The sequence below is a fragment of the Leptopilina heterotoma genome, unplaced genomic scaffold, assembly GCF_015476425.1.
Source record: "Leptopilina heterotoma isolate Lh14 unplaced genomic scaffold, ASM1547642v1 Lhet_62, whole genome shotgun sequence".
Lineage (NCBI taxonomy): Eukaryota > Metazoa > Arthropoda > Insecta > Hymenoptera > Figitidae > Leptopilina > Leptopilina heterotoma.
In genome coordinates, this window is record NW_025111146.1 from 1,350,441 (window position 1) to 1,374,660 (window position 24,220).

The following is a 24,220-nucleotide window of genomic DNA, read 5'->3' on the forward strand; positions in this document are numbered from 1 at the left end:
TGTAATCTGCGTAATGTTGTTAGATGTTAGCAAAGTGGGTGTAGTATAAACAGATTTAAAATGTTTCGCAAAGAGGTTCGCAATTGCTGTCGAATTTTCCCCAGTCTCAGTTTTTAAAAACATAGAATTAGGTATAAGTCTGTTTTGACGAGTTGAATTAATAAAATTCCAAAAATGTTTAGGGTTTTTAACAATTGAGTTTTCAGAGTTTAGAATATAATTATTATAACAAACCGTGGACAAAATTTTACAATCAGACCTTAATTTAGAGAACAATAAACAATTAACATCATTCCTATCTCTCTTATAATTAGCATGTGCTGCCTTTTTATCTAATACTAATTTTTTTAATTCAAATGTAAACCATGGTGGGAAAGTCGAAGCAACAGGAGACTTCAATGGCACGAAAGTATCAAGTACATTGTAAGTATCAAGTACATTGTACATTTCGCTTGGTTTTCGTTCGCTTTTTCTAAATTTCGTTGAACTTCGACCTTGATAATTTCTAAGCGTCTCAGTCTTTCTGTCCACTTGTCAACTTCCTGAAATTCAATTTCGTCTGGATTTTCGAAATCTTTTTTCAGTGTTTGAAAAGGTTGAAGTTCACGACCTAAATTGAGAAAAGCTGTAGTAAAATTAGTCGAGGAATGTTTCGAGGTATTTAAAGCAAATTGTAGATCGTCGATGTCTTTATCCCAAAGATTCTGTTCCTTATCTAAATAAGCTTTAATTGCCGTTTTAATCGATCTATTAGACCTTTCGGTCGGGTTTGCTTGTGGGTAGTACTTTGGTGTAAAAGAGTGTCTTATTCCGAATTTTTCCGACATTTCCCGTATCACTTTATTGGCATATTCTGTGCCATTGTCGGAAACTAAAATTCTGGGCGTTTTCCATCTGGAAATTACTCTTTTGTAAAACTCTGCTTCGATAGTTTTTCCGTCTGCTTTTTTAATTGGAATTATTTCCACCCATTTTGTGAAAATGTCCAGAAATACAAAAATATATTTGTTCCTATTTTTCGATAAGGGTAATGGGCCTATTATATCTGAAGCAACCATCGTCTATGGTTCATCCACTATTCGTTTACCCATTGGTTCTATTTTCGGTTTATTATTTGCTTTTGTCTGTTGGCAAATTTTGAATTTTCGAATATACTTTACTATTTCCGTGTACATTCCAGGCCAGAAAAATTTTTCGGAAATTCTATGGAAAGTTTTCTCCACACCAAGGTGTCCTGCTTGCACGTTATCATGATTTTCGATTAATACCTGTTTTCTCAAATTTTCCGGAATAACTAATTTCCTTGGATTTTCATTTTTAAGGAGAGGTGATTTTAACGGATCGGGTCTATGGAAATATAATTGTTTGTCTCGAATTCGCCAATTTTCGTGTTCGTGAGGTTTTGATTCTACTAATCTCATTTTCGTTCTGTACCAATTATTTTCTGATTGATTTTCGCTACTTTCGATTTTTATTTTTTCGGAAATTTCTTGTTTTTCTTCGAATATTCTCGACAACGCGTCTGGAACTACGTTCGCTGAACCTTTTCGATAAATTAATTCGAAGTCATGTTCCGACAGTTCCAACGCCCATCTCGCCAAGCGTCCTGTAGGATTTATCAAATTGTGTAACCATTTTAAAGCTATGTGATCAGTTATTACTTTAAAATGACTACCTTCTAAATATTGTCGAAATTTTCCTATAAACGTTTTTACCGCGAGACACTCCTTTTCCGTTGTCGAATATTTTCTTTCCGTTTCGCTCAAATTTTTACTTCTATACGCAACTACTACGTTTTTTCCGTCAATGTCTTGTGTCAAAACTGCGCCTAGACCCGTGTCACTTGCGTCAGTTTCTAGTATGAAAGTGTGTTGAAAATCAGGGGGGTTTAAGATCGGAGCTGTCGTCAACATCTCGATCAGTTTTAATTTTGCTATTTCCTGATATTCGTTCCAAGTCCATTTTACATTTTTACGTAGTAATTTTTGCAAAGGTTCGATTATTTCAGCGAAATGTGGAAGAAATCGTCGGTACCAGCTAACCATTCCTATAAAACGTTGTAACTGTTTAATAGTTTTAGGGGTCGGAAATTCTCGAATAGGTTTGACTTTCTCGTCATCGATTTGCAGTCCTCTTTCGTTAACTACGAAACCTAGGTATTTTACCTCCGCACAACCGAATTCACTTTTTTCGAAATTAACTGTCAACCCTGCTTCTTTTAATTTTCCTAATACTATTTCCAAATATTTCATGTGTTCGTCAGAAGTCTGAGAAACTATAATTATGTCGTCGAGATAACAGAAGACTTTCGGTTTAAGGTCAGGCGTAATAATCTTGTCCATTAACCGCTGGAACGTTGCGGGAGCATTGCAAAGTCCAAACGGCATTCGCTTGTATTGGAACATTCCAAAACCAGGAACTACGAAAGCCGTTTTTTCCTTGGACTCTTCACTCAACGGGATTTGATTATACGCCCACTTTAAATCGATTTTAGAAATATATTTCGCGGCTCTGAGCATATCTAAAATTTCTGCCATCAATGGAACCGGATACAGATCTTTTTTCGTGACCAATTGCTATTACTTGGCTCGATAATACCTTCGCGTAACATTCTCTTAATTTCCTTAATTATTTCCTCTTTAATTTTCGGCGATACATAATAATATCTCTGTTTTATCGGAGCTGTACCTTGCGTGTCAATAACGTGTTCTGTCAAATGAGTAGCTTTCAAAATTTCCTCGGGGGATAGTAATCTAACTTTTAAAAATTTATTTAAAAATTCTTGTCCTTCCTCGGACAATTCAACTAGTCATGAACAAAATTCGGTTTCATCTAAACAACTCGATTCTCGCAATATTTTTTCCTGAATATTGTTGTTTATTATCGCGTTGTTTTTGAAATTGATCCATTTCGTATTTAACGGTATACTAAATTTATTTCCAATCGCCATAGAATTTTTCAATTCTAATTTTTCCTATTTTAATTTTTCCGCTATTTCATTTTCCGATTTTTGCAAATTTTCTCCTTTTCGCCAAATTTTCGAACTTTTTTCGTGTTCTCTATATTGTTTAATTCCGCTTTTTATACCATTTTTTCTTACGTGGGTTGTCGATTGGGAACAAAAACGGTTTGTCAGTCTCGTCAAGACCTGAGTCCATTTCTAAATTATCAAATCTGTTTGATAATGGGATGTCCATTAATTTTGGAGGAATTTTCCGGAGTTTTGGTATTGGGATTTGGGTAGGTGTTATTGACTGTTGTAAGGATTATCTTGGTATAACTTTTGGAATTTTCTTTTCATTTCTTGGGTCAACCCTTGGAAATTTTTTTTGTATTTTTCCTACAATTTTCCGTAACTATATTATCTTTCGATTTACCTAATTCGAATTTTTCTGAATTTTGTTTTTTATTTTCGATTTTTGGTTCAAAATATTTTTCCCATTTTGATCTATTTCCCTAGGATTTTTGCGCAAAATTTTTCCGATTTTCTCGTTGTGTACTGGACCATCCTGTTTGTGATCCCACTTCTTGTTTTGTCAAAACAGCTTCGACCATTTCTTCGACTATTTTATTTTCCCTATCTCCGATTTTATAACGTTAGGCAAGTCTTTTATTGACCACGTCTCTGATTCGAAATCTAATCTCATTCCTAGTTCGCGTAGCAAATCTATTCCTAAAATTGCATATTGTCTTAAACCTGGGACAATTCTGAAAGTCAAATCTTTCGTTATATTACCGATTTCTACTGGAATCGTAACTTTTCCTATAATTTGTAAACTTTCACCGTTGGATGCTGTCACGAGTTTATTTTTCACTGGTTCTAATTTTACACCGTATAACTGCAAATATACCAAGTTTTTGTGACCAAAAAATGAACTCGTAGCGCCTGTATCGATTAACGTTTCGAAAATTGTATCCTGGTATTTAATGTTAGTGAAAAATCGTAAATCATTCACCAACGTTTCGCAACTTTCTGGTAACTCAATGTTTTTTGGGGATACTGAATTTTTCAGTACCCCCTCTACTCGTTTCCCTGATTTTCTGACCTACAATCTCTACGAATGTGACCTACTTTTCCGCAACCGTCAGTGGCGTAGCAATAGACGGTTTGGGGGTTAGATTGTCCGGGGCTCCGGTGAAATAAGGGCCCCAAAAATGATAAAATTGATTTTTTTATAAGCAATGAAATAGTAGAGTAGCATTGACAGAAGTGGGCCACTTGACGTTTTTGGTTTTACAAGTGACATATCTGTGAACCGAATTTTTTTTTCTTTTGTTATTAACAGAAGGTCGATTTTCAGTTGGTCATTAAAGTGTGCGACGTACAATTGTGTTCTCCAGCAATTAGTGCAAAAAATTATCTACTTTTTCTTTTTTTCTCATTGTAAAAGTTATCGTTGTTTACATAAGTTATTCATCGAATTCAATCGGGTAAGTAGCCTTTATTATAGTATCAGACCTAATCGTAAAAAATTTAAAGAGACTGTTTCATATTGTTCGTAGGTGTTATGACCACGTTACTTCTCGTCAAATTATGCTTATGGACAGAAGTGGGCCATTTTCTGTAAACAGAAGTGGGCCACTGCATTGACGTTCCGTTTCGAGATTTAGTGATTTTGAATAAACTAATAAAGTAGTTCTATGAATTAGTTTGTATTATTTAGCAATCATGGCACCAAGAAAGGCTAAACCGACTGACCATGAACTCATTGTCTATAACAAATTACTTTATACTATAAATCAAATAAAAATTAATAAAATTTCGAAACGGACTGCTTGTGTTTGGTTTTACTATTTATTGAAAAAATTAATCATTTAACATAAACAATCATAGTGCTTGATCCTTTCATTTATTTTAGATGAAAAACTTAGGTAGCCCACTTCTGTCTACGAAATCATGATATCGCAAATTAAATCTTTCTTTGTAACAATTTTACTATTTTTTCTTGCTAATTATACTAAGACTAACTTCATGAAATATTATAATATTCAAGAATTCATTTTTCGACAACTTTAAAAATAATCAATTGATTAAAACTTTTTATTGTAAAGGTTTAATTGTAAGAAAAAATATATATGAACAACAAATATATGTATGAAAATTAAAGTAAACTAAAAATAATATAATATATATTCATAACTGGTCAACTTCATACTGGCTGCGCGGGCAGGCAGCATTAAAACTCACGTAAACATCCAGTTTATTATGTAGAGTAGTACCGACAGAAGTGGGCCACACTTTGGTTTTCTTGCTTTAGATTATTCAGAAATTAACATTTTTAAACATTTATTGCGTTTATTTGTAGCAGGGGCGTATCCAGGGGGTTTAGGGTATCACCCCCCCCCTCGAAATTTTGGAAAAACATATATGTTAAAGTCTAAATTTCTAATTTTATTCTGAGTACACCTCTTATCAAATTCCATAAACCCGCCCCCGAAACTTTTTTTTGGCTACGCCCCTGATTTGTAAAGAAAGGGGTTACCTAACTTTAGGTAAACACAAAGGACCCCGCACAATCATATGAGAAATCTGGCCCCGGTCAGAATTGTCTGTAATCATTTTTGATTAGGATATTAAAAAGTAATTATTTTTAAAGTTACAGACAATTCTAACCGGGTTCGGATTTTCCATATAATTGCAACCTCTTAGAGTCCTGTTCTTCTCCAGAAGTCCAGTATCTCTTCTATCGATAGGTTGCTCACCTGTTTAGGGTCAATAATTGCTTGACCCCAACTAGATAGCCTGATCCTAGCTAGCGCTGGGCATTCAGATAATATGTGAGTCGAAGTTTCGTTACTCTCCCCACACAGTCTGCACATAGGTGAAACTTGTCTGCCTATTTTATGCTGATGGTAATTCAATAGTCCATGACCCGTAAGTAGACGAACTACGGTTCTAACTCTGATCTTATCGAGTTTTAGGAGATCGCTCGCTCGCCTCTTGTTGAGTGCTAGCCCCAACAGAGTTTTCGCTTGCCTTCCCACCCTAACGTTCGCCAAATACTTCTCATGTTCCTTTTGACCCCATCTTTCTATGGCTTCCTTAACCAAGCACGGCATTATTGCCACTGCTGGTTCAGGACCTATAAATTCCGTCTCAGAACCGATTTTCGCCAAGACGTGTACTCTTTCATTACCCTTGATTCCCGAGTGACCCGGTACCCAAATCAATGAAAGTTTATTTGCTGAACCCAACTCATCTAGTACGCTGCGGCATTCCTAGACGAGTTTTGATTCTATTGTGGGATTTTTCAAAGCCACCAAGGCCGCCTGACTATCCACACAAATACTAATCCTCTTGCCCTTTGTTCCATTTCGAATGGATATTTGGGCGCAAGTTAAAATCGCACAGACCTCTGTCTGCCAGACCGTGGCATATTGTCCTAGTGACTCAGCCACTTTAATGCAGCCAGTTTTTCGATAGAATCCGAAGCCTGCACCGCAGTCCATCTTGGAGCCGTCTGTATACCAGACTTCGTCCCCAAGTGGAAAACCTTTCTTCCAGTTTATTCTGGAAGGTGTAATGATCTTAAAGCAGGGTTTAAATTTCACCCTCTTGATCATTCTATCTTGCACCATACTTAATTCTGGTATTAATAGAATCCTTGACAATCTTAAGTGCACGTTTCGTAAGTTCTAAGAGGGTCTCAATTTAGTGCCCTCTTAGAATTATAAGGAAATCATCCGCATAACTTTGCGTATAATATCCCTGGCTATTGAGGTTTCTAATTAACCTCAATAAAGGAGAGAGGACTCCTCCTTGTGGGCACCCTTTTGAGACAAGGCCTGTTACCTTAGCCTCACCATACTTCGCTTCAAGGGCCCTTTCGCGAAGCATGCTGTCGATCCACTTAACTAGCGGCTCGGGCACACCTCGCATCCTGGCTGCCCTACAGATAGCTTTGCTAGAGGTGTTAGGGAAGGCACCTTCGATATCAAGAAAGGTACCAACCGCATAGCCACCACTGCTGATTTGTCCCTCTATTCTACCTACTGCTGAATGGAGGGCTGTTTCTACTGAGAAGCCTGCTCTATATGCATGCTGTCCCTGATGTAGGGGATGATCTCTAAGACATTCCTGCCTAATAAAATTATCCACCAGTTTCTCTAACGTCTTTAAAATAGAAGAAGTTAAGCTGATTGGCCTGAAGTCCTTCGCCGCAGTATACCCTGACCGACCGGCCTTCAGAATAAACACAACCCTCGTCTTTTTCCAAGACTCCGGTGTGTAACCAAGAGCTATACACGCTTTTATAATTTTACACAGGGGTACTCTAAACACTCCAATCCCTTTTGCAAAAGAACCAGATATATACCGTCCCCCCCTGAAGCCTTAAATGGTTTGAAAGTGCTTATTGCCCAATCAATCCCTTCCGGAGTTACGATCCTGGCTGCTAGTTTCCAGTGTTCCCGATATCCTCGGTTCCTACCTGGTCCTATGCCATGGCTGTTCTCCGAACCTTCTCTAAAGTCCGGGAAGTTTACCTCCATTAGGTGCTTTATACACTCCCTTTTATCCTGGGCATACTGCCCATTAGGCAGCTTAAAAGTAGTTCATTTTGCTATTGGGTCTCGAGCTAGTACTTTATGAAGTCTTGATGCTTCTGGTACCCTCTCGATTCCTTCGCAAAAACTTCTCCAGCTGACACTCCTTGTCCTCTTTACTTCTTTCTTGTAAGAATCGCGAGCGGTATGATATTCATCCCATGCTCGCTGATGCCTACGTTTCTTGGCTTTATTAAAAAGCTTTCTTACTGTTTTTCTATGTTCCTCCAAACGGGGGGTCCACCACTTACTACCCCCATTGAAGCCCATTTTCTTAACTAGACAGTTCCTTTCAAAGGAGCAGATAATAGAATCTCGCAGGTATTCCGCTGCAAGTTCCAACTCCTCCCGCGTTCCATACGAAGTAGGGAAGCATGCCATGGAGGTCTTGAGGTCTTCAATATATGAAGCCCAGTCAGTACTCCTGGGATTACGTCCCTACTCCTGTTCCCGATCCTTCGATTCCAATCTAAACGTTATAAGCCTGTGGTCCGAGAGGGAATCTTCATCAGACACCCTCCAGTCCCTCACGCCATGACACAAAGACTTGGAACAGAACGTAATATCCAACACCTCTTTTCTGTTAACAGTAACGAAAGTCGGCTCATTACCCTGATTTAAAATATCTAAATCTGTATCTATCAGAAAATCTAAAAGTCTTCTGCCTCTGTCGTTAATGTCAGTGCTGCCCCATACGACATGGTGCGCATTGGCATCACAACCTATTATCAAAAGGAGACCTTGCCGTTGACAGTAATCTACCAACTTCTCCACCTTTGTAGGTGGTGCGGGGTCATCCTTCGATCCCGGAAAATATGCAGAAGCTACTACAACCTCCCTATTATTTCCGTTCTTTTCTAGGTACATAGCCTTAACAACAACTAAGTCCCTGGTAGTAAATTTCAATAGAGGGAAAGCATCTAGACCTTTATAGATCAGGCAAGCCCTTGGAACTGGTTCCTGTGGTAAGCTAACTAGCACCCCACAGCCACTTAGACCTCTAATCTTACCCTTGTAAACCCAAGGTTCTTGAACAAAGGCTATAGCTGCCTGCATCCTTGCAAAGTTCCTGGCTAGAATCGCCGAAGCGCCTTTACAATGATGCAAGTTAATCTGCATACAGTGGATCCCGGAAGCAGCCATATTTAAGACTGACTCATGGTCCCCTCTGTCGCGTCCACACCTTGATCGCCAGCATCGTGATCCCCCAAAAAGGGCTCTTTGACGCTCACGTGTTTGGTTTTTTTTTATTAATTTCTGTAGTATCAATTATAGTCCCACGAGAAAAGAGGAAAGAAAGGTCAATCCTTAAAGAGCCTCTATTTAAGGTAAAGGCTAAATTACATCTGAAAGTTCGCCTGGTATTTCAGAGTCTCGTTCAAGATACCTCCATTCGAGCCCCACCCCGGGGACGGGTCGTCCAGAAGACGGGGCCCTCTCTGTAACACAACCGTTCCCGAGCTTTACGGTTTACAGTTAATTGTGCCCAGCAAAGGTCGTCCCCCGTCCAACCCCCTCCCCACGGAAGAACCCGACGGATTTGTTAACCCTAGTATCATTCATCCATGGACACGAGTTCATCACGGATTGGGTGGCAGAGACTCGCGCCTCAATCGCCATGGCACAGCCAACGTAACCAAGGAAGTGTTTCTTCTTGGTCAGACTTCCATCAGTAGGAAGTCTTCGGAATAGACCCGCGGTTAAGCCTCTGTCCATCCCGTCTCTCTCGATATCCCTCTAAAACCCCGTGCCCTGGGACACTGCCCAGCGAAACACAGAAGATTCGGTTTCTGTAGCGGCCGACCCATTTTGAAGGGTTCGCCCCCTCAGTCTCCACGAGAGATATCGAGACGTAGCCTCCTACTGGGTAAAGCCCCTCGTGCGCCTCCCACCAACGGCAAGGTCTTGAAATCCCTAGGGAGGGTAAGGTTATTAGAGACCTACAAATTTTTGACAATAACCTACGTGTCTGCTACGTCAGATTCATTAAGATGGACCTGTAACCATCAAGCCACGATGCAAAGTCTACGTGCAAAAATCGTCTCATACAATAATATTTTAATGATTGCAAAGAAGACTGCATGATAAGACAATTTTTTTTATTAATTTGCTTAAAATTTTCTTCTTTTGGTAAAAACATCTCATTTATTTAAATGCATGTCATTTTCTTTCAATAAAATGTTTCGTTCAAGTTAGGGGAGAGTGGGGCAAAGGCGCTATGCGGGGCAAAGACGTTTTTTGAAATAACTCTTTTATTTTCTGTCTATTCCAATTGATATTAAAAATTAAGTTGCAATGCAATCAGACCAATAAATTAAAAAAAGAAAAACCTAAAAATATCAAATATTTAAAGAAATATAACAAAAAAATTGTTTTGCAAAAATAAAATGATAATTTTACTGAACAAACTTTTATTTTTTAAAACATAAGTTTAAGTATTTAATTTTTAAAAACGTAACATGTAAATAAATTAAATATTTCTCTACACAACTGGCGTGGTGTTTTAGTTTAATTTTGTATCTCAATATTTTTAATTTAAAGTAAAAAAAAAGTTTGTTATGTGGGGCAAAGGCAATATTAAACATGATTTGGTTAAAAACAATTAAATATTCGAATTTTCTATGTATTTATCGTATTTATTCACAATATATGGTTAAAATCCCTAAAAGTTTTTATTTTCTATTTAAATAGTTTAATTCTTTTAATAATATGTTGTTAACCTTATGTTTCGTAAATATTATACTAATAAATATCACTTGTTAATTTTTTTAAGGCTTATAAATGCTTTTTTTTAGAAATATAAGCGAAAACGTCGCTGCTCCAGCGTGTGGGGCAAAGGCATTTTTTGCATTGTTTTTAAATTTCATTAAATAATGAATTTATAATTATAATATACTAAATAACAACTATTAAAATTTCTTGTTGATTAGTTTTAGAATAATGAAAAACAAAGACCGCATAAATTTATTGCTTGATTTAAAAAATATACATCGATAAATGTAAATCTAGCGCCTTTGCCCCACTCTCCCCTACACAAAATTTTTTAATAATTTGAACTTCACCATTTTATAATTAAAAGCCAAAGAATTTCATTAAATCGAGAACATTTACCATAAATTAATTAATTAATTATTATAACTTAAAATTAAATTAAAATTAAATTAAAATTAAATTATTAAATTTATAAATTGAAAAATTAAATTAAAATTAAATTAAAATTAAATTATTAAATTTATAAATTGAAAAATTAAATTAAAAATATAAATTAAAATTAATTATTAATTAAACCTAATTAAGGCCATGTGGGAAAGTCCCACATGATGAAGTATGGAAAAATAGGGTTTCGCACTTCCGAGTATTTGTCGAACCAAATTAATATTTCGGGTTAAAAATGGTGGAAAATGATAGAGGAGAATATAAGTACCTGACCGCGCTGTTCTCTAATTGAAGTAAAATTAAATGTAAAAATAGTAAAAAAAATTTTCGAAAAGTGCACTGTTTAATATTGAAAGTGACAGGCAACACAAGGCAACATGGCGGCAAAGCATTGACGGCCGGTCGGGATCACGTAGGCTGGCGTCGCGCGAGTGTGTTAGTGTGCAAGCCACAGCGCACAGGTAGTGGCTGCTGTGGGAATGACGCAACTTTGGCGGCAAAAGTTCAAAAACTCTAAACTCTGAAATCACTCTTTTTCATCGAAATTTCAAAGAAAATAATTTCCCGGGTATTCTCATAGCAAAATATAATGCAAATATTATAGTATTTTATTTCAATATGTGTACCTGAAAAGAAAATTAAATTTTTGTTATATTTTATTGCATTCAAGGTTATACAAATTTTTGCGTATTACCAAATTTAAAAAAAATAAAAAACAAATGCAATAAATCAATTGCATATAAATTATCATTTTTATATCAACTGTACACAAATATTCGATTACTTATATTACATTAGCACATTATAATTTCGTGTTTTTGTAACATATATAACAGTATATAAAAAACGATAAGTGAAATACTCTCATCTGAAAAAAATGGGAAGTAATTTCATCTTTCTTAACATTTTCTAATAATGGCCATTTTTACTTTGCTCAAATTTTCCTAGCTTCGTTTCGAGAATAAAAAGATTTTCCAAAAGGCTTCAGGAGGGAGCAAAGAAATCCGAAGAATTTCTGAAAAAATTTCGACGTTCGATGAACTTAGCTAAAAAAAAGTAGAAAAATTCAAAATTTCAAAACACAGGAAATTTTTTTCTCCATCCACGAAAGTTTCTCTAGTTTCGTTTCAAGGATAAAAAGATTTTTCAAAAGTTTTCAGGAGGGAGCAAAGAAATCCAAAGATTTTCTAAAAAATTTCGACGTTTGATGAAATTAGTTAAAAAAAGTACGAAAATTAAAAAAATTAAACACAGGAAATTTTTTTCTCTATCAACTAAAGTTTTCTTAGCTTCGTTTCGAGAATAAAAAGATTTTCCAAAAGGTTTCAGGAGGGAGCAAAGAAATCCTAAGATTTTCTGAAAAAATTTTGACTTTCAATGAACATTGCTAAAAAATAGTAAGAAAATTCCAAATTTCTAAACACAGCCCTCACAGCACCGGGATATTCAGGATATCCCAGAGACGTCCTGGGGATATCGATTTGTTTTCGGAAGTTTGGATATCCCTGGATTATCCTCTGGATATCCATGGACGTCCCTAGGATATCCCAGAGATATCCAAACTTCCGAAAACAAATCGATATCCCCAGGACGTCTCTGGGATATCCTGAATATCCCGGTGCTGTGAGGGAGGAAATTTTTTTCTCTATTACCTAAAATTTTTCCAGTTTCGTTTTAAGAATAAAAACATTTTCCAAAAGGTTTCAGGAAGGAGCAAAGAAATTCGAAAATTCTCAGACAGAATTTTGACATTCGATGATCTTAGCCAAAAAAATAAAAAATCCCAAATTTTTAAAGTCAGGAAATTTTTTTTTCGATCAACTAAAGTTTTTCTAGCTTCCTATCGAGTATTAAAAGTTTTCTCAAAAGGTTTGGGGAGGGAGCAAAGAAATTCGAAAATTTTCGGACAAAATTTTGACATTCGATGAACTTAGCCAAAAAAATAGAAAATTCCAAATTTTTAAAGGTAGGAAATTTTTTTTTCGATCAACTAAAGTTTTTCTAGCTTCCTATCGAGTATTAAAAGATTTCTCAAAAGGTTTGGGGAGGGAGCAAAAAAATTCAAAAATTTTCTTACAAATTTTTGACATTCGATGATCTTAGCCAAAAAAATAGAAAATCCCAAATTTTTAAAGTCAGGAAATTTTTTTCTCTATCAACTAAAGTTTTTCTAGCTTCGTATCAAGTATTAAAAGATTTCTCAAAAGGTTTAGCGAGGAAGCAAAGAAATTCGAAAATTTTCGGACAAAATTTTGACATTCGATGATCTTAGCCAAAAAAATAGAAAATCCCAAATTTTTAAAGTCAGGAAATTTTTTTCTCTATCAACTAAAGTTTTTCTAGCTTCGTATCGAGTATTAAAAGATTTCTCAAAAGGTTTAGCGTGGGAGCAAAGAAATTCAAAAATTTTCGGACAAAATTTTGACATTCGATGAACTTAGCCAAAAAAATAGAAAATTCCAAATTTTTAAAGGCAGGAAATTTTTTTTTCGATCAACTAAAGTTTTTCTAGCTTCCTATGGAGTATTAAAAGATTTCTCAAAAGGTTTGGGGAGGGAGCAAAGAAATTCGAAAATTTTCTTACAAATTTTTGACATTCGATGATCTTAGTCAAAAAAATAGAAAATCCCAAATTTTTAAAGTCAGGAAATTTTTTTCTCAATCAAGTAAAGTTTTTCTGGTTTCGTATCATTTCTAAAAAGATTTTTCATAAGGTTTGAGGAGGGAGCAAAGAAATCTGAAGATTTTCTGAAAAAATTTTGACGTTCGATCAACTTTGCCAAAAAAAAAGTAAGAAAATTCAAAATTTTTAGAAACAGGAAATTTTTTTTTGCAGCAACTAAAGTTTCTCTAGATTTGTTTTAACAATAGAAAGATTTTCCAAAAGTTTTCAGGAGGGAGCAAAGAAATCCAAAGAATCTCTGAAAAAATTTTGACGTTCGATGAACTTTGCCAAAAAAAGTAAGAAAATTCAATATTTTTAGAGACAGGAAATTTTTTTCTTCGTTAACTAAAAGTTTTCTAGTTTCCTTTCAAGGAGAAACACATTTTTCAAAAGGTTTCAGGAGGGAAAAAAAAAATCTAAAGAATCTCTGGAAAAATTTTGACGTTCAATGAACTTTGCCAAAAAAAAATGTAGGAAAATTCATAAATTTTATAGACAAGAAATTTTTTTCTGCATCAAAAAAAATTTTCTTTTTTCTAGAAAACTTTTTTTGATAAAGAAAAAAATTTCCTGTCTTTAAGAATTATAAATTTTCCTTCATTTTTTTTGTCTAAGTTCATCGAACGTCAAAATTTTTTCCGAAATTCTTCAGATTTCTTTGCTCCCTCCTGAAAACTTTTGGAAAATCTTTCTATTGTTGAAACGAATCTAGAGAAACTTTAATTGCAGCAAACAAAAATTTCCTGTCTCTAAAAATATTGAATTTTCTTACTTTTTTTTGGTAAAGTTCATCGAACGTCAAAATTTTTCCAGAGATTCTTTGGATTTCTTTGCTCCCTTCTGAAAACTTTTGGAAAATCTTTCTATTGTTGAAACGAATCTAGAGAATCTTTAGTTGCTGCAAAAAAAAATTTCCTGTCTCTAAAAATTTTGATTTTTCTTACTTTTTTTTAGGAAAGTTCATTGAACGTCAAAATTTTATCAGAAAATCTTCGGATCTGTTTGCTCCCTCCTCAAACCTTTTGAAAACTTTTTTTCTCCTTGAAACGAATCTAGAAAAACTTTTTTGATGTAGAAAAAAATTTTCTGTATTTAAAAATTATGAATTTTCCTACATTTTTTTTGTCTAAGTTCATCGAACATCAAAATTTTTTCCGAAAATCTTCAGATTTCTTTGCTCCCTCTTGAAAACTTTTGGAAAATCTTTCTATTGTTGAAACAAATCTAAAAAAACTTAAGTTATTGCAAAAAAAAATTTCCTGTCTCTAAAAATTTTGAATTTTCTTACTTTTTTTTGGCAAAGTTGATCGAACGTCAAAATTTTTTCAGAAAATCTTCCGATTTCTTTGCCCCCTCCTCAAACCTTTTGAAAAATGATTTTCTCCTTAAAAGGAAACTAGAAAAACTTTAGTTGACGAAGAATAAAATTTCCTGGCTTTAAAAATTTGCAATTTTCCTATTTTTTTGGTCTAAATTTCTTGGAACGTCAAAATTTTTTCCGAAAATCTTTGGATTTCTTTGCCCCCTCCTGAAAACTTTTGAAAAATGTTTTTCTCCTTGAAAGGAAACTAGAAAAACTTAAGTTGATAGAGAAAAAATTTCCTGTCCTTTAAATTTTGGAATCTTCTATTTTTTTTGGTTCAGTTCATCGAATGTCAAAATATTGTCCGAAAATTTTTGAATTTCTTTGCTCCCTCGCTAAACCTTTTGAGAAATCTTTTAATACTCGATACGAAGCTAGAAAAACTTTAGTTGATACAGAAAAAAATTTCTTGACTTTAAAAATTTGGGATTTTCTATTTTTTTGGCTAAGATCATCGAATGTCAAAAATTTGTAAGAAAATTTTCGAATTTCTTTGCTCCCTCGCTAAACCTTTTGAGAAATCTTTAAATACTCGATACGAAGCTAGATAAACTTTAGTTGATAGAGAAAAAAATTTCCTGACTTTAAAAATTTCGAATTTTCTATTTTTTTTTTGGCTAAGTTCATCGAATGTCAAAATTTTGTCGGAAAATTTTTGAATTTCTTTGCTCCCTCGCTAAACCTTTTGAGAAATCTTTTAATACTCGATACGAAGCTAGAAAAACTTTAGTTGATAGAGGAGGTTAAAGTTTTGAACGTTCAAATGAACGAAATTTATTTATTTCTTCTTCAAATTAAATTTTTATTACTATAATTTTGCGTCACTATTAAACAAATTAATTATAATGTTTCTAACTGTAAAATTTGAGTTTTTAATTTGAATTGTAATCAATAATCTATGAAAATATTTTTAGCAAAAAATATTTCGTTCATTTGAACGTTCAAAACTTTTTGTTCATGTTGATAGAGAAAAAAATTTCCTGACTTTAAAAATTTGGGATTTTCTATTTTTTTGGCTAAGTTCATGGAACGTCGAAATTTTTTCAGAAAATCTTCGGATTTCTTCGCTCCCTCCTGAAACCTTTTGGAAAATCTTTTTATTCTCGAAACGAAGCTAGGAAAACTTTAGTTGATAGAGAAAAAAATTTCCTGTGTTTAGAAATTTTGAATTGTCCTACTTTTTTTTCAGCTAAGTTTATTGAACGTCGAAATTTTTTCAGAAAATCTTCGGATTTCTTTGCTCCCTCCTGAAACCTATTGGAAAATGTTTTTATCCTTGAAACGAAACTAGAAAAACTTTAGTTGACGAAGAAAAAAATTTCCTGTGTTTGTAAATTTTGAATTTTCTTACTATTTTTTATCAATGTTCATAGAAAGTCAAAATTTTTTCAGAAAATCTTAGGATTTCTTTGCTCCCTCCTGAAAACTTTTGAAAAATTTTTTTATCCTTGAAACAAAACTAGAGAAACTTTCGTGGATGGAGAAAAAAATTTCCTGTGTTTTGAAATTTTGAATTTTTTCTACTTCTTTTTAGCTAAGTTCATCGAACGTCGAAATTTTTTCAGAAATTCTTCGGATTTCTTTGCTCCCTCCTGAAGCCTTTTGGAAAATCTTTTTATTCTCGAAACGAAGCTAGGAAAATTTGAGCAAAGTAAAAATGGCCATTATTAGAAAATGTTAAGAAAGATGAAATTACTTCCCATTTTTTTCAGATGAGAGTATTTCACTTATCGTTTCTTATATACTGTTATATATGTTACAAAAACACGAAATTATAATGTGCTAATGTAATATAAGTAATCGAATATTTGTGTACAGTTGATATAAAAATGATAATTTATATGCAATTGATTTATTGCATTTGTTTTATATCTTTTTTAAATTTGGTAATACGCAAAAATTTGTATAACCTTGAATGCAATAAAAATATAACAAAAATTTAATTTTCTTTTCAGGTACACATATTGAAATAAAATACTATAATATTTGCATTATATTTTGCTATGAGAATACCCGGGAAATTATTTTCTTTGAAATTTCGATGAAAAAGAGTGATTTCAGAGTTTAGAGTTTTTGAACTTTTGCCGCCAAAGTTGCGTTAGGGTGAAGTCCCATGGCAGCGTTTTGTGTTGCGTTTTGTAACTAGGCCATGCGTGTGAGAGGGATGAAGATATACGTTTGCTATATTTGCACTCATGGCCTAGTTACAAAACGCAACGCAAAACGCTGCCATGGGACTTCAGCCTTATTCCCACAGCAGCCACTATCGGTGCGCTGTGGCTTGCACACTAACACACTCGCGCGACGCCAGCCTACGTGATCCCGACCGGCCGTCAATGCTTTGCCGCCATGTTGCCTTGTGTTGCCTGTCACTTTCAATAGGAAACAGTGCACTTTTCGGGAATTTTTTTTACTATTTTTACAATTAATTTTACTTTAATTAGAGAACAGCGCGGTCAGGTATCATCGCGGTCTCCTCTATAATTTCCCACCATTTTTAATCCGAAATATTAATTTGGTTCGACAAATACTTGGAAGTGCGAAACCCTATTTTCCCATACTTCATCACGTGGGACTTTCCTACATGGCCTTAAACACCCATGGTAATGTATTTTTCTCCTGCCCAAGAAAAGTCAATTCGTCTAACTAAGTAAAATAAGATTCCACAATTTTTTCCTTTGTAAAAGTATCCAATTCATTTAAAAATCTAATTTTTCTGTGATAAGAATATTAATTTTTATTATTATTCAATTTAATATAAACAATATAAGCCAAAAACAACATTTAATACCAAAAAAACTTTAATTATCACTAATTTTGATTGGTGTTTAATGTTCTAATAATAGAAGGTGAGTGCAAGTTTTAGTGTCAAATTATTAAATACATAAGAATATGATAAAAAATTCAAATTGACAGAAACTGATTTAAATACTTAAAATTTCTTTATACAGAAGTATTAAAAATTATATAAGTACATTTTTTATATAATTTGTATAAATTTTTATGTTTTATTCAAATACATTGTTAACAGTTTAAGTTGTAAAAAAAGTATATACTCAAATTGTAATAAAAAAGAAATATAATATGAATACATATTTGTTATAATTTGTATATAAATTGAATTGAAAATAAATAGAAAAATTTTATTTAAATTATATATAAATTTTATTAAATTTTTTTACATGGCTTTTGGTGCAGAATGGAAAAAATAAATAAAGTTAAGAAAAATTTGGCTATGGAAAACGGTGGAGTTTAAAAGATAATTGTGACACCCTCCTAAGAAACGTACCAACGAATCAAAAAATTTTAGGTTATGTTTGTAATTTCTCGAATGGAAATACACAAAGGATACTCGAAAAAAGAAGTACGTGAATTTTTGCTTAAAAGTGCTTGACTTTTGGATAGGACAAAATATTTAGACTATATCATGTATACTTGTTATTAGAAAATATAACAAAGTCAAGGAAATAATGAAAACAGTCCTAGAATTATTCTAATACTAGTATGGCAACAGTGTTTTATAAATTTTAACCAAAAGTCGTTTGTTTAGTTTCATCAAGTACATGAAAGATTAGTTGACTGCGCTCAAAAATTCTGAAGAGCATGCGTAGTGTGCGTTGCGCGTTTCCACCTAAGATAAATGCCAGCTGATCGTCTGTTTCCATTTGTGTTAGTTTCAGATGAGAATATACTATTATTTTATGAAAAACAAATAGTGTTAATATATATTTGTCTTCAAGAATTGACTTTCAAAAAAATATTTTTTTTATCCCACATGCACAAAAATGGCGCTTTCTGATAGCAGACGACAGGGAGTAAAGTCATTAATTTCTTCGACCGTATAAAAATGGCGGCCGCGTTCTCCCATGGGCAAGAATATCAGCTGTTTCCATGCGTTATTCTTACCCATGGGAGAAAACGGCCGCCATTTTCATACAAGTCGAACAAGTGAATGACTTTTACTCCCTGTCGTCTGCTATCTGAAATCGACACTTTTGTGCATTAGGAATAAAAAATATCGTAAGTAACATGGGAATAAAGGCAGCCAATTTGTTTACGATGATTTTTGTGACACTCTTTCCGGTCTCGACCTCCACTCGTGTCACAAAAATCACCGGAAACAAATGGCTGCCTTTATACCCTTGTTGCTTAATATACTATTATTTTGTGTTTATCACAAGACAATGTTATATATTACTTATTTTTCAGTGAAATAGCATGTCTTATAAGTCGTGAAAAAATTTCACCATGTGGTATATATAAGAACAATTCGATAAGAACTTTTATGTGTTAAGTGTGTGATTATATTTAAGTTATACGCGAATATATGTGTGTTATAAGTTTGTTTATAAGTGTTGATAATCGTCGAAAAGTGATACAATAATTGTTCTTTGTTTGTGTGATTAATTATTATCCAAATATGTGAATGAATAAGTGAATTTCAAAAAAACTGTTGTGAACAACTGGAAATTATTTCTTTCATTTTACAGAAATATACAATTTTTTCGAAAGTCAATGAAATTCTCAAACAAGGTTCTAGAAAATTTCGTTGAACTGAGTCAATGAAAATTTCATGTACTTTTTTCCATATATATAGATATCAACTCTAAATATAAATAAGTGATGTTTGTGGCTTCATTGCATGCCAAATAATTAATAAAAACTGATTTTAGTACTACACGATTAAACAGAAACATTTAAGGGGGAGTGACACCTTTGAGGCCTCTTTTGAACCTGTTTTTCATGAATTTTGTTAAGACACGGGAATAAAGTAAACCAAATTTGGTTTTGAGGGATTTATTTGTTAACTTTTTAAGTTTACAAAAATATATTTATACGTAAAAAAAGTTTAAATTTGTTGCCTACAGAGGGCGCCGAAGTTGGTCTCCTTTCTCTGCAGAGCAAATCGGTGGGCAAGATTCCGGTTAGACCGTTTAATCTCAATCAAAAATTCAAAGTTTTTCTGAATCTGACATAGATTTAGCTGTCGAGTACGTAGGATATTTTAAGAATATTAATTTTGGTGTATTTGGCAGTTGTTTGAAGTAAAAAGTCGATTTTTAGGGCCGATCAAAACTGTTCTAGCTAGACTGCCCACTGTTTTGAAAAACGTCATTTCGACAAAAACGCGTTTAAAGTTTTGAAAGCACTTGAAGCGCTCTTGGACACCTTTTGCAGATTTTGATTTTTTCACATAAAATAACTTCGAAATCATCTCTAATGATATAATTTCTATTCTACACATTATAAAGTATTGTTGAAGCAAAAAAAAAAAATTCGATTTTTTTCGGGTCAAAGGTGTCAGTCCCCCTTAACTAAATTAAAAATAATACAAACATAATCTTAAAATTATTTGCTTCTTACCCACACAGAATCGAAACTTTTATAAAAGTTAAAATTACCTTGACTGCAATGTTCGAAATTTTAGTTACGAGGCTCTTTAAAGTTTGAGTAATTTTTTAAATTTCGACTGAAATTAAATATCTTTCAATATCTGACGCGAAAGTTGACTGAACATTGCATGAAAGTTTAAAATTTCTTCAACTCTCATGCAATGTTCAGTCAACTTTTAGGTCAAACATTGAATAAAATCGGGCATTTAAAGAAAAACTTCAAGTTTCATGAGCTTTACACTAAAGATTTTAAAGGTTGCAGTCAAGCTAATTTCAACTTTCAGGCAATTTTCGGTGCTGTGTGGTTATAGGTATCTGTCTCCAGAGTGCGCAGCACAATTGATTTTAAAAATTGTACGTGTTTTCTCAGGTTAATGCATGCAAGTTTTCAATTCTGAATTAAAGATATAACTTCAAGTTGAAAACAGTCATGTTTAAAATAATGTTGAAAAGTTATTTAACCCATTGACTGTCGCTGACGCATATATATGCGCAAAACTAAGACTGGCCAAAGTGTTCATGACGCATATGCGGTCGACGGCAGGCATCCTCAGATAATTTTAAACTGAAATTACATACAATTATTAGTGAAAGAAATATATCGAAAAATATCTGGAAGAACTTAGTGATGGAGATATCGGATGTTCTAAAGAAATTAGATTTTGAATGCATTCTTTATTTTAGGTATGTGGATGATGTTATTACATGTATCCACAAGGATAACGTTAATAGTCTTCTTGATGCCTTCAACGGGTATAATAATAATAATATACAATTTACCATTGAGATTGAAAATAACGGTCGCATTAGTTTTTTGGACACCCTTCTAATAAGAGAGAACAACTCTATCACGACAGATTGGTATCACAAGGATACGTTTTCTAATAGATATTTAAATTATAATTCTAATGTTTCTATTAAAGATAAAATTTCCATTGTTTATGGGTTGGTGGACAGAGCCATTAAATTGTCTTGTGGAAAATTTTGTAATAAAAATTTGAAATTTGTTCACGATATCCTAATTGAAAATAATTACCCTGTAACATTTTTAAATAAATATATTAATTTACGTTACCAATTTTTATTAAATAACAATGGTAATAATAATACCAAAGAACTTTTTTGTTCCACTAATTTAGTCGTTTTGCCTTACGTTAATAAGCTGCAATATTTTTTTAAAAGTTTATTTCATGAATACAATGTTGGTGTCGTTTTCTCTTATGACAAGGATCCGTTTAAAATCTTTTAAAAAATAGAGACCTTACTTATTTTGATTTAAAATCGCATTTGGTGTATTGTGTACCGTGCCAATGTGGAGCTTGCTACATTGGTGAGACTGGTAGATATATTAAAGACAGATTAAGTGAACATACGAGGGATTGTAGAAACGATAGTAGAAAAACAGCTTTGGTCACTCATTCACATGAAAATGACCATCTATTCAATTTCGAAGCAACAAACATCATTTGTAACGAACGCAATTACAGACGAAGGAAATTTAGAGAGATGTTTCACATTTTCAGGTCCGAAAATTCTGTTAATAAAAAAAATGATTTAAATAATTTAAATTAGTTTTATCATTCGTTAATTTTCAGCACTAATTAACTAATATATTTATTTTGTATAAAAATTTTCTTAAATTGCTGCTGTGTGAAATTTGAATTTACCTATTGTATAGGTTTCTTCTAGAGCTGTGCAAAATTCGAACCGAACCGAGTTTAGTTCGGTTTTGAGGCGCCGAAATGTCGAATGTCGAATTTTAGAATTCGACATTTTAGCGTACTAAAACCGAATTTTCGACTTTCGAACTAGGCGAAAAAATTCGAACAGTTCAGTTCGAATTATTTTGCACAGCTCTAGTTTCTTCCTTATCATGTATAGAGATACTTTTCATTTTCACATACTATCACTGTTATTCACTACTATATTTGAACAAGAGGGATCAAGTATGCAAACACATGTTTTTTCTTTCTTTTCCTTTATTCCGTTTGTAATTAATATAATTAATAGAGTTGTGCAAAAAGCTCGATCGAGTATTTCAAGCTTTTCGTTTTTCTAGCAGAGCTGAGCAGAATCAATCCGAACTTGAACCAAATTCCATCCGACACGTGCAGTATTAAACCTAAAATAATTTTGAGCACTTGAATTTTTCGAGCACTCAAATATTTTTGAGTAACTAAAACTCGAGCCTGGCTCGAGCTCGACCATGCTATTCGAGCTTTTTGCACACCTCTTATAATTAACAACATGTTCTTATTTAAATGTGTCCTTGTTGACAGGTTAAGATGTGATTTTTTAAATTATATATTCAGTAATTTCCCGCGAAGAAACCTTCTTGGTAAGTTATAGGTTATGTTATAGGTTATGTTCTTCCAGATATTTTTCGATATTTTTCAATAATAATTGTATGTAATTTCAGTTTAAAATTATCTGAGGATGCCTGTCGTCGACGGGCGAAAGCTAATAAATATTTACAAAATTATATGAATGGATTTTTTCAAAAAACAAAATAAGATCTTTAATAAAAAAATTTTTAAAATTTTTTTAACTGGGAACCACATAGTAAAAGAAATTAAAATCGTAGGTGGCGCATCATTACAGCTGAAGCACTATATTAACCACCCTATATTTTTATAGTAGGTATATCATCTATTAATTATATAGCTGGAGAATAATGATTATATTTTTAATTTCGTTAAATTAATTTGACATTAATTAATCAAACTCAATAGGTAGGCAAAGTTGGCAAATCGCACATAGGTAGGTTCTCTCACTATCGAGATATATTACAAAAGATATAAGTATAGTAAACTGTTGAGGTAAAAACATTACGAATTTTTCGTCTTCTTTGAAGGTAAGTGAGATATTTTACATAAAAAAATATAACAATCAGTTCTTTTCAGAACTACATATTTTCTTTCTTTTTGATGGTAAGTAACTTTTGAAAATATTGTTGTTTTACAGATTACATTACTATTAACCAATTTCTGCAATGTTGCATTTAAATTTGAAATGTGTTGTTTGTATTTCATCTTAAAAAAACTGGAGGCCAAAGAAAGGTAATTAAAAATGATAGTGAAGCAAAAAATTATTCTGATTGTTTTAATAAAACAGTAGCTGTTAATGATATACTTTGTCATAAATGTCAACTTGCTATCTATAAAACAAAAATTACTCCTGAAACAGATCCTGATAATGCATTTGAAAGAGACATGGATTTTGAATCAACTTCAGATCCATGTTTTAAGAATAAGACAGGATCAATTGAAGCTGACTCTGAGATCGAATATATTAAAATGTCAATTCAAAGAACTGTTGCAACACATAAATACAGTTGCATTTGTTCTTCTACACAGGATTTACAAGTAATTTCAGAAAATGCTCGAATGCAGGCATATTAAAAAAACTATTTATATACCAAGAAGTAATCGATTGTGCCGAACTCATATAATTAAAGATAAGATTTTTGAGGACGATCTTAACCGTTTAAAAGTATATTCAAATACAACTTATCTTAGTTCTAAAGAGTTCCCGAGTATCCCGAGTCAGTGGCGTAACAACGAATTAAGGGGCCCTAGACAAAATAGTTCGAGGGGCCCACAATTAATCTTTAGTATATACTGCATTTTTTATAGGGGAGAGTCTCCAGTTGTGAGACAGTCAATTTTTTTTAACATGCAATATTAAAAATCCGATTGGTTTATATAAAAACATTTCTTTTTACATGAGCCAACTTTTTCGTGTACGCCGAAGCGGATATATTAACTGTTTTTGTTAAATACCAACACTGTGTGTGACAATCGACTAAAAAGCGTTTTTTCAATAAATGCAAAGTACTTTTTTTCCAAGTTAATTAATTGGAAAAGGTAAATGTAATGCATTTTCTTTTAGTGTTTTCCTTATATTTTGTTATGCAATATTGCATTGTTCCAATCGACGGTTGAAAATGATTTAATTTTCCTTTTTCAAAATAGCGCCAATTTCTGGGTGTGAGACACAGCATATCACCAGTTGTGAGACGGTGTCAACACCCATCTGGGCAGCATAAAAAATACGACTTTGCAGGGATACTATTTAAATGTTGTTTTGATTTTTTTT

At 33.1% G+C, this 24,220-nt stretch overlaps 2 protein-coding genes across 3 annotated transcripts in view; both read right to left on the minus strand.

The window, feature by feature from the left end:
* LOC122509726 overlaps positions 1–24,220 on the minus strand; it is a 261,290-nt gene that overhangs the window by 3,719 nt on the left and 233,351 nt on the right. The gene's annotated exons all lie outside the window — the stretch shown is intronic.
* Positions 7,984–8,688, minus strand: LOC122509747. The gene has a single exon (XM_043623978.1). It carries the CDS (start codon positions 8,686–8,688, stop codon positions 7,984–7,986), a length of 705 nt encoding a protein of 234 aa, XP_043479913.1.